General features: G+C 39.2%; 1 protein-coding gene across 1 annotated transcript in view; it reads left to right on the top strand.

Moving 5' to 3' along the window:
* Nucleotides 1-15,576, top strand: part of FAM186A (family with sequence similarity 186 member A) — a 110,384-nt gene that overhangs the window by 14,377 nt on the left and 80,431 nt on the right. Inside the window, exons 2-3 of the mRNA XM_023742432.1 lie at nt 13,845-14,064; nt 15,457-15,558. Coding sequence (XP_023598200.1) covers nt 13,845-14,064; nt 15,457-15,558 — 322 coding nt within the window. The remainder of the gene's footprint in view (nt 1-13,844; nt 14,065-15,456; nt 15,559-15,576) is intronic.

Genomic DNA, 15,576 nt, shown 5'->3' with positions numbered 1-15,576 from the left:
GAGAGGTAAGGAAGAAATCAAAAGAAGCAGAAAAAAGGCAAAACCAGCAGCCAACACACGGCACTCAGAGAGCCAGCTAGTGAGGGCTGGTGGAATCCAAGCAGCTGGTGTTTCCCGGACAAGAGACTGCATCTGGGGGGAGCAGAGGAGGCCGAGTGTGGGTGAAGAAGGGTAGGGGGTGGGAAAGCATATATCACAAATTACCAGAGCTCTGCAGCCCCTCAGGAAGAAGCAAAGTTGGCGCATGGAGCCAGGTATTTGAGCGAAAGGAGGGGGTGGTGGTGAGAGGTAAGGAAGAAATCAAAAGACGTGGAAAAAAGCAACACCAGCAGCCAACAAATGGCACTCAGAGAGCCGGCCCTTTTGGGTGGGTGGAACCCAAGCAGCCAGTGCTTCCCGGACAAGAGATTGTGGACACGGAAATCAGAGGAGGCTGAGTGGGGGCGAAGAAGGGTGGGGGTGGGAAAGCGTATATCGCAAATTACCGGTTATCTTGTCCCCTGCTGGAAGCTCTGTGAAGCTTCTTTCTCGTACCCCCTGTTTGCTGGTCTCCGATAGGAGTCCAAGATGGCAGATCATGCTGCATTAGCTGATAGGGAACCTCTGCATGAATCTCTCCTTGCTCTCCATTCTCTGTCAGTTTTCTCATTCCATTTGGTGCTTGGCTGAGTTCTTTATCCCTTCATTTGATGTTTTAGGGTTTCAGGATTGTTGCTTTCTCTGTTTGGCTTAGTTTTTTTGATCTTTGCTGTGGAGGGACGGCGTGGTGCTTCTGCCTAGAGCACCATTTTGCTGGAAGTCCTCCCCACTATCTTTTTTTAAAAATGTATTTGGGTCTTTATATTTAAAGTGAGTTTCTTATAGAAAGCATATAATTGGGTCCCCTCTTTTAAACCAATCTGACAATCTCTGCCTGGAGTGTTTGGACCATTTATATTTAATGTAATTATTTATATGGTTACTGTCTTAGTTATCTAGTGCTACTGTAACACAAATACCACAAGTGGATGGCTTTAACAAACAGAAATCTATTCTCTCACAGTCTAGGAGGCTAGAAGTCCAAATTCAGCATGCTAGTTCTAGGTGAAGTCTTTCTTTCTCTGTCGGCTCTGGGGAAAGGTCATGTCATCAATCTTCCCCTGGTCAGCATAGGGACCCCAGGTCCAAAGGATGCACTCTGCTCCTGGCTCTTCTTTGTTGGTGGTAATGAGGTCGCTCTCCTCTCTGCTTGATTTTCTCTTTTGTATCTCAAAAGAGTTGACTCTAATCCTGTAGATCTAGTCCTGCCTCATTAACATAACTGCCTCTAATCCTGCCTCATTAGTATCATAGAAGTTAGGATTTACAACACATAGGATAATAACATCAGATTACAAAATGGTGGACAACGACACAATACTGGGAATCATTGTCTAGCCAAGTTGACACACATTTTTAGGGGACACAATTCAATCTATTAGAGTCAGGTTTAAATTTACCATTTTGCTATTTGTTTGTTATTTTTCCCTTTTAATTATTTTTCTGTCCTCTTTTAGATTATTTTATCATTCGATTTTGTCTCATTTGTTGACTTATTAGCTATAACTGTTTTGCTTTTTTAGTGGTTGTTTTAGGTTCTATAGTATACATCTTTAAGTTATCACCATCTGTTATGGATTGAATTGTGTCCCCCTAAAATGTGTGTCAACTTGGGTAGGCCATGATTCCTAGTATTGTGTGATTGTCCACCATTTTGTCATCTGATATGATTTTCCTATGTGTTGTAAATCCTACCTCTATGATGTTAATGAGGTGGGATTAGTGGAAGTTATGTTAATGAGGCAGGACTCAGTCTTCAAGGTTAGGTTTTGTCTTAAGTCAATCTCTTTTGAGATATAAAAGAGAGAAGCGAGCAGAGAGACATGGGGACCACATACCACCAAGAATGCAACACTGGGAGTAGAGTGTGTCCTTTGGACCCGGGATTCCTGCACGGAGAAGCTCCTAGTCCAGGGGAAGACTGATGAGAAGGACCTTCCTCCAGAGCTGACAGAGACAGAAAGCTTTCCCCTGGAGCTGATGACCTGAATTTGGACTTCTAGCCCACTAGACTGTGAGAAAATCAATTTCTGTTTGTTAAAGCCATCCACTTGTGGTATTTCTGTTATAGCAGCACTAGATAACTAAGACAACTGGGTATAGAATTCTAGGTTGACAGAGTTTCATTTGTTTGTTTTTCTTTTAGCACTTTAAAGATGTAGCACCACTGTCTTTTAGTTTCTTATGTTTCCGATGAAAAGTCCATTATCATCCATATCTTTGTTTCTCTGTTTGTAATGTATATTTTTCCTCAGGTATTTTAAGATTTTCTCTCTATCTTTGAGAACATTTGATTGTGATGTGTATTTTTTTTGTTTTAAACATTGGAGTTTTCTTTGTGTGTGTGCTTAGGTTCACTGAGCTTCTTGGATACGTGATTTTGTAGTTTTCATCCAACTTGGAAAATTTTTGGTGATTATTTCTTTAAGCAGTTTTTCTGTACCTACATCCCCTCATACACATACATTTCAGAACACCTATTACATGTATAGGAGTCCCTGGGTGGTGTAAATGGTTAATACACTTGGTTGCTAACTGAAAGGTTGGTGATTGAAGCCTACCCAGAGGCGCCTCAAAAGAAATATCTGAATATCTACTTCCAAAAGGTCACAGCTATTGAAAACCCTATGAAGTGCAATTATACTCTGACATAAATGGTGTCATCATGAGTCAGAATTGACTGAACAGCAACTGGTTTGGTTTTTTTATTGCATGTATATTATGCCTGTTGACTTTTCCCACACTCTCTCTCTGGTCACTGTTCATTGTATTTTCAGTCTTTTTCTTTATTTTGGAGAGTTTCAACTGATGTGTCTTCAAGTTACTAATTTTTTCTTGTGTAATATCTAATCAATTTTTTATTTCATCCAGTGTATTTTTTCATTTTAAATACTAGAGTTCTCATCTTTAGAAGTCATATAAAGTTTATTTTTCAAACACGATGGAATGGAACTAGAAATCAATAAGAGAAGGAAAACCAGAAAATCACAAATAGGTGGAAATTAAACAACATACTCCTAAACAAACAACGGGTCAAAGAAAAAACAAAAAGGGAAATCAGAAAATACCTTGAAATGAATGAAAAAAATTTTTATGGGATGCAGTGAAAGGAGTACCAAAAGGAAATTTATGGCTGTAAATGGCTACATTTAAAAATGAAAGATTTCAAATCAATAACCTAAGATCACAACTTAAGGAGCTAGAAAAAGAAGATCAAACTAAACTCAAAGCTAGCAGAAGGAAATAGTAAAGATCAGAGCAGAAATAAACAATAGAGAAAATCAACAAAACCTAAAGTTGGTTCACTGAAAAGATCAACAAAAATTTACAAACCTTTAGCTAAAGTGATTTTAAAAAAAGAGAGAAGACTCAAATTACTATAAATGAAAGTGGGGACATTATTACCTATTTTACAGAAGTAAAAAAAGATTATAAGAAATATTATGAATAACTGTGCACCAAAAAATTGGACAACCTAGATGAATGGACAAATTCTTAGAAACACACAAACTACCAAGCTGACTCAAGAAGATATAGAAAATTTTTATAGACCTATAAAAGTAAGGAGATTGAATCTGTAATCAAAAACTTCCTGATAAAAAAATGTCTAGGAACAGATGGCTTCACTGGTGAATTCTACCAAGCTTTTAAAGAGGATTAACACCAATCCTTCCTAAACTCTTTGCAATGTACCAAGTAAAATAAATCAGTTGTAACAGTGCAGGGCTCTTTGGATCAGAATGAATAATTACATATTTGTCACAGACTTTTATTACTTACAGTGATCAGGATGATGATAAATGGAGTAGGAGTTTATCAAGAGCCAGGTTCTCCCAAAAAGGCTCCTGTCCAAGGGTGAGATATTTTTATCACATCTATGCATGCCCCTCTTGTGTCATGGTCGAGAGAACAAAGGAGGACTTGGGTTTGGGGTTTATATAGTATAAACTGGAAGGGTATACATGCTAGATTGCATGGGAAAGGTGAAAGGGGGTAAGAGGAAGGGGCCTTTGTTCAGGTGCACCTGGCCTGGCCATTGTCTTTTGTTTAGGTATAAAACAGCACAACCAGAAAAAACATTTCTTCCCCTCCAGCTACAAAATTGCCTTTGAATATTTCGTGTGCAAAGAGTATTGAATATATCATGGACTGCCAGAAGAACTAACAAATCTGTCTTGGAAGAAGTACAGCCAGAATGTGCCTTAGAAGCAAGGATGGTGAGACTCGTCTCGCATACTTTGGACATGTTATCAGGGGGGACCAGTCCCTGGAGAAGGACATCATGCTTGGTAAACCAGAAGCTCAGTGAAAAAGAGAAAGACCCTCAACAAGATGGACTGACACAGTGGCTGCAACAATAGGCTCAAGCATAACAACGATTGTGAGGATGGTGCAGGACCGGGCAGTGTTTCTATGTTGTGTTATACATAGGGTTGCTATGAGTCACAACCAACTCAATAGACCAACAACAACATCTACAAAATTGACTCTGTACAATTAAGTAGTCATGGAGACAGAGAAAGTTACTGTGAGCTCAGAAAAGTGAGGAAGCTTTCCCTGACAAGGAGAAGGGATTGAGAGAGATCCAATTCACAGCCTCCATATTAAAGAATGCACTGAGCACAAGTCCTCAGTTCAGGCAGCCTGGATGGGAATTGTAAAGGCAGACCACTCTCCCAGCACTCTTTCAAAAAAGAGAAGAGGGGGAAACACTTCCTCACAAATTCTATGAGGCCAGCATTACCTTGCCACCAAAGACAGACAAAGACATGACAAGAAAAGAAAACTACAGGCCAAATTCCCTTATGAATAAAGAAGCCAAAATCTTCAACAAAATACTAGCAAACTGAATTCAGCAGCATATTGAAAAGATTATACACAATGACCAAGTAGGACTTATCAGAGGAATGCAAGAGTGGCTCAACAAACAAAAATCAATCATAAGAACTATCTATATGGGATGAAATTGACAACAGCAACTCAAAAGATTGGATAAGAACCTTAGGGGGCAGTGAGTTAATGAGGGAGGAATAACTCACAAAAGGACGGTGAGAATGGTTGCACAACTCAAAGAATGTAAACAATGTCACTAAATTGTACATGTAGAAACTGTTGAATTGGTGTTTCTTTTGCTGTATATGTTCTCAACAACAACAAAATAAATAAAATTTACAAAAAAAAATGTAAGAAGAGGACATCAGAGTGATGCGATAAGAACTCAACTGCTTTTACTGGCTTTGAAGATAGAGGGAGGAAGAGGGCTATAAGTCAAGGAAGTCAGGCACCTTCTAGAAGCTGAAAAAGGCAAGGAAATGGTTTCTCCACTAGAGCTTCCAGAAAGGAATGCTGCCCTGCTGACACCTTGGTTTTGGCCTGGTGAGACCACATCAGAATGTGACCTCCAGAACTGTAAGATAATACATTTGTGTTGTTTTAAGCCAAAAAAGAGAGACAGAGAGAGAAAATCATGTAGTAATATTACATGAAGAAGCAAGACGCAAAATTTATATTCTATGTTTCCAACTATGGGAAAAAATGGGCATAAAAAAACTGCAAATAATAAATGGAAAAATGTTTAAATGGTAAAAAAATCAATCAATATATAATACTACACATTAATAGAATGAACGAAAAAAAACACATGATCATTTCAATTGAGGTAGAAAAAGCACTTGATGAGAATCAATACCCTTTCATAATAAAAACACTCAATAAACTAGGAATAGAAGCAAACCTCCTTAATATGATACAGGTCACATATGAAAAGCTCACAGCTAATATCATACGCAATGGTGAAAGACTGAAAGCTTTTCCCCTAAAATCATGAACAAGATAGCCACTTTTACCACTTCTATTCAACGTAGTATTGGAAGTTCTAGCCAGAACAATCAGGTAAGAAAAAGAAACAAAAGATATCCAAGTAAGAAAGGAAGAAGTAAAGTTATTTCTGTTTGTGGATGGCATGACCTTATATGGAAAACCCTAAAGAATCTACAAAAACATCAGATGGCTAACAGACACACGAAGAAATGCTCACGATCATTTGCCATTAGAGAAATGCAGATCAAAACTACAATGAGATATCATCTCACCCCAACAAGGCTAGCATTAATGCAAAAAACACAAAATAAATGCTGGAGAGGTTGTGGAGAGACTGGAACACTTATACACTGTTGGTGGGAATGTAAAATGGTAAAACCACTTTGGAAATCAATTTGGCACTTCCTTAAAAAGCTAGAAATAGAAGTACCATACGATCCAGCTATCCCACTCCTTGGAATATATCCTAGAAAAATAAGAGCCGTCACGTGAATAGATATATGCACAGCCATGTTTATTGCAGCACTGCTCACAATAGCAAAAAGATGGAAACAACCTAGGTGCCCATCAACGGACAAATAGATAAACAAACTATGGTATATCCACACAATGGAATACTACGCAAGGATGAAGAACAATGATGAAGCCGTGAAACATCCCTAACATGGAGGAATCTGGAGGGCATTATACTGAGTGAATTTAGTCAGTCACAGAAGGACAAATATTGTATAAGACCACTATTATAAGAACTCAAGAAAAGGTTTAAACACAGAAGAAAACATTCTTTGATGGTTATGAGGGTGGGGAGGGAGGGTGAGGGTTATTCACTAACTAGATAGTAGACAAGAATTATCTTAGATGAAGGGAAGGACAGCACACACTACAGGGGAAGTCAGCACAACTGGACTAAACCAAAGCTAAGAGGTTTCCTGAATACAATCAAACACTTTGAGAGACAGACTAGCAGGGGTAGGGATCTGGGGACCATGCTTTCAGAGGACATCTAAGTCAATTGGCATAACAAAGCTTATTAAGAAAATGTTCTGCATCCTATTTCGGAGAGTGGCGTCTGGGGTCTTAAAAGCTTGCAAGCGGCCATCTAAGATGCATCAATTGGTCCCAACCCACCTGGAGTAAAGGAGAATGAAGAACACCAAAGACACAAGGAAAGTATTAGCCCAAGAGACAGAAAGGGCCACATAAACCAGAGACTTCATCAGCCTCAGACCAGAAGAACTAGATGGTGCCCAGCTACCACCAATGACTGCCCTGACAGGGAATACAACAGAGAGTCCCTGATAGAGCAGGAGAAAGGTGGGGTGCAGAACTCAAATTCTAGTAAAAATTCTTCAGCCCATTTTTGCAGCCACTGTGTCAGTCTATCTCATTGATTTTCTTCCTCTTTTTTGCTGACCCTCTACTTTACCAAGCATGATGTCCTTCTCCAGGGATTGATCCCTCCTGATAATATGTCCAAAGTATGTGAGACGTAGTGTTACTGCCGAAGGCACAGACGCCCTCTGGACTCAAAGGGTCCTTGTCTTTCTCTTGTAAGAATACACAGAGGAGAAAATTTTGGGGTTCAGCTCTAACAGGTTTATTTTACTTGTGACAAGTAAAAGGAGTCAGTCGGGCTCATGCCTCTTCAAAAGACTGACTCACAAGGAGAAGCAAGCCTAGGGCTTATATGGGTTTGGTGGGGACAATAGAGCAATGACTATTCAGTGGGTTTCTTCAAAGGGGCGGGTACTCCTTGGAATGGTAGTGCATACTAATTAGGGTGTGCACGCATCTGGAATCCAAGACAGAACCTGTTGATATTCAAGACGGAGTCCCCTCGGCAGCTCTCGGGATCACTTATTATGGGACATAGGATATGGCACAGGCACACTAATCTTCTGTATTACTTTGCCCCCTTCAGTGGGCCAAAACAGCAGTTCCACTTTGTTCTTAGGCGCATGCGGAGCCTGTAAGAAGGGGAAAGGGACTAGAAAAACACTAACCAGGAAGTAGTAATTCATGGGTTGTTCTAACCTTATTTTATGTTGACAGGATGTGGTTCCTGTTTACCCAACTTCTAGGTGGTAGTCTTTTAACAGCTCTTTTGTTCCACCAGCACAGTTAACACCATCTGTCTCAGTAGTCTCACCATCCTTGCTTCCAAGAAGCATTCTGGTCGTGCTTCTTCCAAGACAGATTTGTTTGTTCTTTGGGCAGTCCATGCTATATTTAATATTCTTCGCCAACACCACAATTCAAAGGCATCAATTCTTTGGTCTTCCTTATTCATTGTCCAGCTTTTGCATGCATATGAGGTGATTGAAAACACCATGGCTTGGGTCAGGTGCACCTTAGCCTTCAAGGTGACATCTTTGCTTTTCAACACTTCAAAGAGGTCTTTTGCAGCAGATTTGCCCAATGTGATGCGTCTTTTGATTTCCTGACTGCCGCTTCCATGAGTGTTGATTGTTGATCCAAGTAAAATGAAATCCTTGACAACTTCAATCATTTCTCCATTTATCATGATGTTGCTTACTAGTCCAGTTATGAAGATTTTTGTTCTCTTTATGTTGAAGTGTAATCCATACTGAAGACTGTAGTTTTTGATCTTCATCAGTGTGTCAAGTCCTCTTCACTTTTAGCAAGCAAGGTTGTGCCATCTGCATATCGCAGGTTGTTGGTGAGTCTTCCTCCAATCCTGATGCTACATTCTTGAGTCTTCCTCCAGTCCTGATGCTGCATTATTTTTCATATAGTCCAGCTTCTTGGATTATTTGCTCAACATACAGATTGAATAAGTATGGTGAAAGGATACAACCCTGACACACACCTTTCCTGATTCTAAACTACGTATTAGCCCTTTGTTCTGTTTGAACAATTGCCTCTTGTTCTATGTACAGGCTCCTCATAAGCACAATTAAGTGTTCCAGAATTCCTCACATAAGGTGGGAGGTCAAAATAAAGATCTCTGCATGTAGTTGGGACCTTTACCAGGCAATACCCTCGGTAGGTTAACTAGATCCTTCCCCCCAGTACTGCAAAAGGTCATTATAAGGAAACATACTGGTTTTGGCCTTTGATCTGGAAGATGGAGAAGAAAAGAAAAATCTTGTCTGAGAATGCCTACCAACAGATTAGCACTCACATGGATTTGGAACCAGAATTTACACCCCCAAAACTCAAAGTGAAATTTTATAGGGATCACAAGCTATTATTGCCTAAGGGCTCTTGCCAGAAACAAAAACAAACTCTGTCCGGAGGAGAGCATTATAAACACGAGACTGAAACTATTTTCAGTAATAAAGTTTTAAGGAAGAGGAAATAGGTTATAATGATCAAAAGTTCACAGAAACAAAAATCTAAGAAATCGTATTGACAAATACTGGGTTTTAAAATTATTAGATGTACAATTTAAAATAAGCTTATTTACTACATTTAAAGAAATAAAAATTGACTACAATACGGCTAAAGAATAAGAGTCTATTAAAATGAGCAAGAAGATTCACAAAAGAACCAAATAGAATTTCTTGACATAAAAAAAAAAAATTAAAATTAAAACTCATGGAAAGACATCCCGTGTTTGTGGACTGGAAGACGTAATATTGTTAAGATGTCACTACTGCCTAAAATGATCCACACATTCAATGCAATCCCTATCAAAATTCCAATAGCCTTTTTTACAGAAATAGGAAAGCTGATCCTCAAATTCATATGGAATTGCAAGGGGCCCCAAATAGCCAAATCAACCTTGAAAAAGAAGAACAAAGTAGGAAGAGTCACACTTTTCAACTTCAAAATGTACTATAAAGCTATAGTGTGATTCTGGCATAATAATAGACATGTAGACCAATGAAATAGGATTAGGAATCCAGGAAAAAAACCCATTCGCCTACCGCCAATCAATTTTTTCTGATAATATTTTATTGTGTTTTAGGTGAAAGTTTATAACAAATTAGGTTCCCCATTAACAATTTTTATACAAATTGTTTCATGCCATAGGTTATGATTTTTAAAATGTGTCAGCGTTCTCATTATTTCCATTCTGTTTGTTCTGTTTCCATTGATCTAGTTTTCCTTCCCCTCCTTGCCTTCTCATCTTTGCATTTGGGTAACTGTTGACCGTTTGGTCTCATATAGTTAATTGTTTAAGGGAGCACATTACTCATGGGTGATATTGTTTATTTTATAAGCCAATCTATTATTTGGATGAAAGGTGACCTGCAGAAATAGCTTCAATTCCAAGTTCAAAGGGTATCTTAGGGAGATAGTCTTGGGGGTTCCTCTAGTCTCTATTGGTCCAGTAGGTCTGGCCTTTTTTAGGAATTTGAGTTTTGTTCTACATTTTTCTCCCATTCTATTCAGGACCTTCTGTTGTGTCCCTGGTCAGAATGGTTGGTAGTGATAGCCAGGCACCATCTATTTTTTCTGGCAATTGATTTTTGACAAGGGTGCCAAGTCCATTCAATATGGAAAGAATAGTCACTTCAATAAATGATACTGGGACAACTGGATCTCTACATGCAAAATAACGAAGTTGGATTGCAAAATAATGAAGTTGGACCTATACCTTACACCACATAAAAAAATTAACTCAAAATGGATCAATAACCTAAATGTAAGAAATAAAACTCTTGGAAGAAAACATAGGAGTAAAGCTTCAAGACCTTGTTTTTGACAACGGGTTCTTAGATATGACACCATAAGCATGAGCAATTAAAAAAAAAAAAAGATAAATTAGACTTCATCAAAATTAAAAATTTTGTGCATGAAAGGGCTTTATCAGGAAAATGAAGAGACAACCTACAGAATGGGAGAAAATATTTGGTAACTGCATGTATGACAAGAGTTTAATGTCCAGAATACATAAAGAATTACTACAACTAAAAAATTAAATAAAATAAAAAATGAGAAAGAACTTGAATAGGCATCTCTCCAAGGAAGATATACAAATGGCCAATGGGCACATGAAAAGATGCTCAGTGTTAGGTACAGGGGTTGTCTTAGTCATCTAGTGCTGCTATAACAGAAATACCACAAATGGATGGCTTTAACAAAGAGAAATTTATTCTCTCACAGTCCAGTAGGTTACAAGTCCAAATTCAAGGTGTCAGCTCCAGGGGAAGGTCCTTGTCATTAGTCTTCCCTTAGTCTGGGAGCATCTCAGCACAGGAACCTCAGGTCGAATGGATGCGCTGTGCTCCCAGCACTGCTTTCTTGGCGGTACGAGGTCCCCATGTGTCTCTGCTTGCTTCTCTCCTTTATATCTCAAAAGAGATTGGCTTAAGACACTATCTAATCTTGTAGACCTCATCAGTCCAACTGCTGCTAAACTGTCTTAGTCATCTAGTGCTGCTATAACAGAAATACCACAAGTGGATGGATTTAACAAAGAGAAGTTTATTCTCTCACAGTCCAGTAGGCTACAAGTCCAAATTCAGGGTGTCGGCCCCAGGGGAAGGCTTTCTCTCTCTGTCAGCTCTAGAGGAAGGTCTTTGTGGTGCATCAGACTTCCCTTGGTCTGGGAGCATCTCAGTACAGGAACCTCAGGTCCAAAGGATGCACTCTGCTCCTGGCACTGCTTTCTTGGTGGTATGAGGTTCCCATGTGTCTCTGCTCACTTCTCTCTTTTATATCTCAAAAGATATTGGCTTAAGACACTATCCAATCTTGTATAGCTCATCAGTATAACTGCTGCTAATCCATCTTATTAGATCATAGTGATTTGAATTTACAACACATAAGGAAATCATATCAGATTACAAAATGGTACACAATCATACAATACCGGGAATCATGACCAGCCAAGTTGACAGATATTTTTGGGGGACACAATTCAATCCATGACACTCCACCCTTTTGCCCCCAAAAATTCATCTCCTTGCCGCATGGAAAACATATTCACTTCATCATATTATAGTAAAAGTCTTGAATAAAAAAATAAAATTCTTCTTCATCTGTGAAATCTAGAATACAAGTTGGCTGCTTCCAAAGGTACAACGGCAGAACAGGCACAAGCTAGACATTTCCATTACAAACGGGAGAAACTGGAGGAAAAGAAGGGATAACAGGCACCAAGCAAGTCAGCAGAACACATTACATTAGCCCTCAAGGCTTTGAAAATAAACCTCTGTCCTCCGAGACAATTTACACAATGGCCCTGCCCTCCAGACTCTAGGTATTGGCCATACTCTCCAGATTCTGAGTGGAGGCCCCCGGCCCTGGGCTTTAGTTCCACTTTCCAGGCCAACTGGGACAGCAACTCTGCTTCCTCAGTTTTAGCTGCACCATTGTCCCAGTCCATCTGAGTGGCAACTCCACCCTTAGAAACACCAGAGGCCATGGCTCCACCCTTTGAAACCCCAGAGGAAATGGCCATACCTTTTGAGACTGAGGCAGCTCAGCTTCTTGTGTTCCTTGTCTCTTCAGCTTCTGCTTCCTGTGGCCTCTTGGCCTCCAGACCTCACGCCCGCATCTGCTCTGCTGGGGCAAGTGTTCCAAAGCTCTGTAGCTCCACTGATAAGTGCCCAAAGGCACCCCACTCTGCCAGGAAGCCTCCTGCGCACAGGCGCTCAGCTCTCTCGCTCCGTGGGTCGGCTCCAACACCATCTCGTGCTGGTTTCCTGGTTCTGCTACTGCTGCTGGTTCTCTGTCACTGTCGCTTCTCTGCTGCTGCTGGTCCTCTGCCACTGCCACACCTCTATCCATTCACAGTTTCAAAGCTGCTTCCACATTTTAGGTAGCTGTCAGAGCAGCACCCCACTCCTGGTACCAAATTCTGTCTTAGTCATCTAGATGGATGGCTTTAACAAAGAGAAATTTATTCTCTCACAGTACAGTAGGCTACAAGTCCAAATTTAGGGCATCAGCTCCGGGGGAGGCTTTCTCTCTCTGTCAGCTCTGGAGGAAGGTCCCTGTCATTAGTCTTCCCTTGGTCTGGGAGCATCTCAGTGCAGGAACCTCAGGTCCAAAGGACACGCTGTGCTCCCGGTGCTGCTTTCTTGGTGGTATGAGGTCCCCATGTATCTCTGCTTGCTTCTCTCTTTCATATCTCAAAAGAGATTGGCTTAAGACACTATCTAATCTTGTAGACCTCATCAGTATAACTGCCACTAACCCATCTTATTACATCATAACAATAGAGTTTACAACACATAAGGAAATCATATCAGATTACAAAATGGTACACAATCATACAGTACTGGGAATCATGACCCTGCCAAGTTGACAGATATTTTGGGGGGACACAATTCAATCCATGACAGGGTTAAGAGTTCAACACATATTTTGGCGGCACACAATTTAATCCCCAACACCATATGATCCAGCAATTCTACTCCTAGTTATATACCCAAGAGACTTGAAAGTAGGGACTCAAACAGATACATGTAACCCAATGTTCATTGCAACACTATTCACAAGAGCCAAAAGGTGGAAATAACCCATCAAGAAATGAATAAACAACATATGGTACATACATATAATACAATGGAATATTATTCAGCCATAAAGAGAAATGAAGTTCGGATTCATGCTACATCATGAGTGAGCCTTGAAAACATTATGTTGAGTAAAAAAGTCAACACAAAAGGAGAAATATTGCATGATCCCACTTACATGAAATATCTAGAACAGGCAAATGCATAGAAATAAAAGTTTATTAGTGGTAACGAGGCTCTGGGAGGAGGGAGAAATATGGGATTATTGCTTAAGGGGTACTGAGCTTCTCTTTGGGATGATGAAAAACTTTCAGAAATGAATAGAGGTGATAGTTGTACAACTCAGTGAATGTAATTAATATCATTGAATTGTACACTCAAAAATGGTTAAAATGCCAAATTTTATCATATATATTTTACTACACACAAAAACAAAACAGAAAGGTAAACAAAGCTTATTGTCAAACTGAGAATTTATTGATTCATATATTTCCCTTCTTATTCTTGTAGGACATCAATATGCAGCTAAATGACATACTGAGCAATGTGCAGCGGATAATAAATCGCTATACTATTGATCAGAACTTGCTCCAAGGAGGGAAAACCTCTATTGTAGAATATAACAAAAAACGGAGATCTAATTTTATGGAGAAAGTATCTACTTTTTCACATACTCTTGAACTTAGAGAAAAGACTCTTACCCAAGTCCTGGCCTGGCTGGAAGAATGGAGTAAGTTTCCAGAAGTGGTTCTGAGGAAAGCCACAAAGTTAGTGAAAAAGAGAACAGAATCTATAAGTAAATTTTGAAGGATTAATCAGACTAAAGAAGAAAAAGACTAAGGAAGTTATTCACAAAAACTTTTCAGAAGATTGACAACTAGTTGTCCTCTGTTCTAGTAAGAATGAAATAAGAAAAACATAGGCTTGCTCACTTAGCTCTAGCTATTCTGGCCTCCTTGCTTTTCTTTGGAGTCCCTTGGTGTTGCAAATGGTTAAAACGCTTGGCTAAAATGCTTGGCTGCTAACTAAAAGACTGGAGGTTTGAGTCTACCCAGAGTTGCCTCAGAAGAAAGGCCTGGTGATCTACTTCCCAAAAATCAGCCATTGGAAAACCCTATGGCACATAGTTCTATTCTGACATACATGAGTTCACCATAAGTTGGAATTGACTGGCCGGCAACTATTTTGCTTTTTCTTCAAGCATGTCAGAATGCTCTTGTCTAGTGTCTTTATGCTTGCCATCCCCTTGCCGGAAACATTTTCTACCACATGGCTCATTCCATGCTTAAATGCTACCTTAAAATGAGGTGTTCATTGACCACCCCTATTCAGCACCCCCGGCACTATTACCTTTTGCCCTTCTTTATTTTCGTCCATAGCATTTATAACCATCTAACATACTACATATTTAACTTGTTTATTTATTTATTTTTTTGCCTGTCTCCTTTCACTTGAATGTAAACATAATGAAGTCGGGGCATATAAATTGGACAGGGTATATTGCTTAGGCAGGACATAATGCTTAGAATTATGTCCTGCCTAAGCAATATGGCCTGCCCAAGTTAGAATGTAGGCAGTAGGAGCTTTTACTCATTGCTGTATCCTCAGCATCTAGAACAGTACATGACAGAGTATACATGGGTTGAAGGAAAGAATGAATAAGAATGTTAAAAAAATAGGAATTTAACTTAGTTGCAAGAAACCTCATGTAACAGGTTATAACAAGAAAGTTCATATAACAGGTTATAAAATATTTGAAAACTTACCAAAGGAGTTAATTAGGTTTAGATCCCCAATATTAAAACACATGCTTACATTATAGATATCTACTTGTCCTGTTATAGTTTCTTGGAGTCAGGGAACTAAACCAAATTGATACTTTTTAATCTGATTTATGTCTTCATGTCCCAAATTACTGTTCAGCTTTCTGTTCCGAGTCTCTTCCTCTTTAATTTCTTCACAGAGAAAAGCCTCAGAATAACAAAAAGTACAAGATACCTATATTCCCTAGTACTAGTGTATTAGTTAGCCAATATTCTAAACATATATTGTTATAATTATTTCTTTTCCTGCACAAAGTTTTTTTTTTTTTTTTTTTTTTTTTTTTTTTACTGTCATCAAGATGTCATTTTGTTTGAGAATACGGTAACTGATGTTGAAGAACGCAGTCACTGGATAGCACAAATGGAGATATTACCAGCGACATTCAGAGCTATTGAGAGCAGTATCAAGTTACTCACTA

This window comes from Trichechus manatus, unplaced genomic scaffold (genome assembly GCF_000243295.1).
Source record: "Trichechus manatus latirostris isolate Lorelei unplaced genomic scaffold, TriManLat1.0 scaffold00209, whole genome shotgun sequence".
NCBI classification, from domain to species: domain Eukaryota; kingdom Metazoa; phylum Chordata; class Mammalia; order Sirenia; family Trichechidae; genus Trichechus; species Trichechus manatus.
This window is presented reverse-complemented; position numbering and strand designations above follow the sequence as displayed.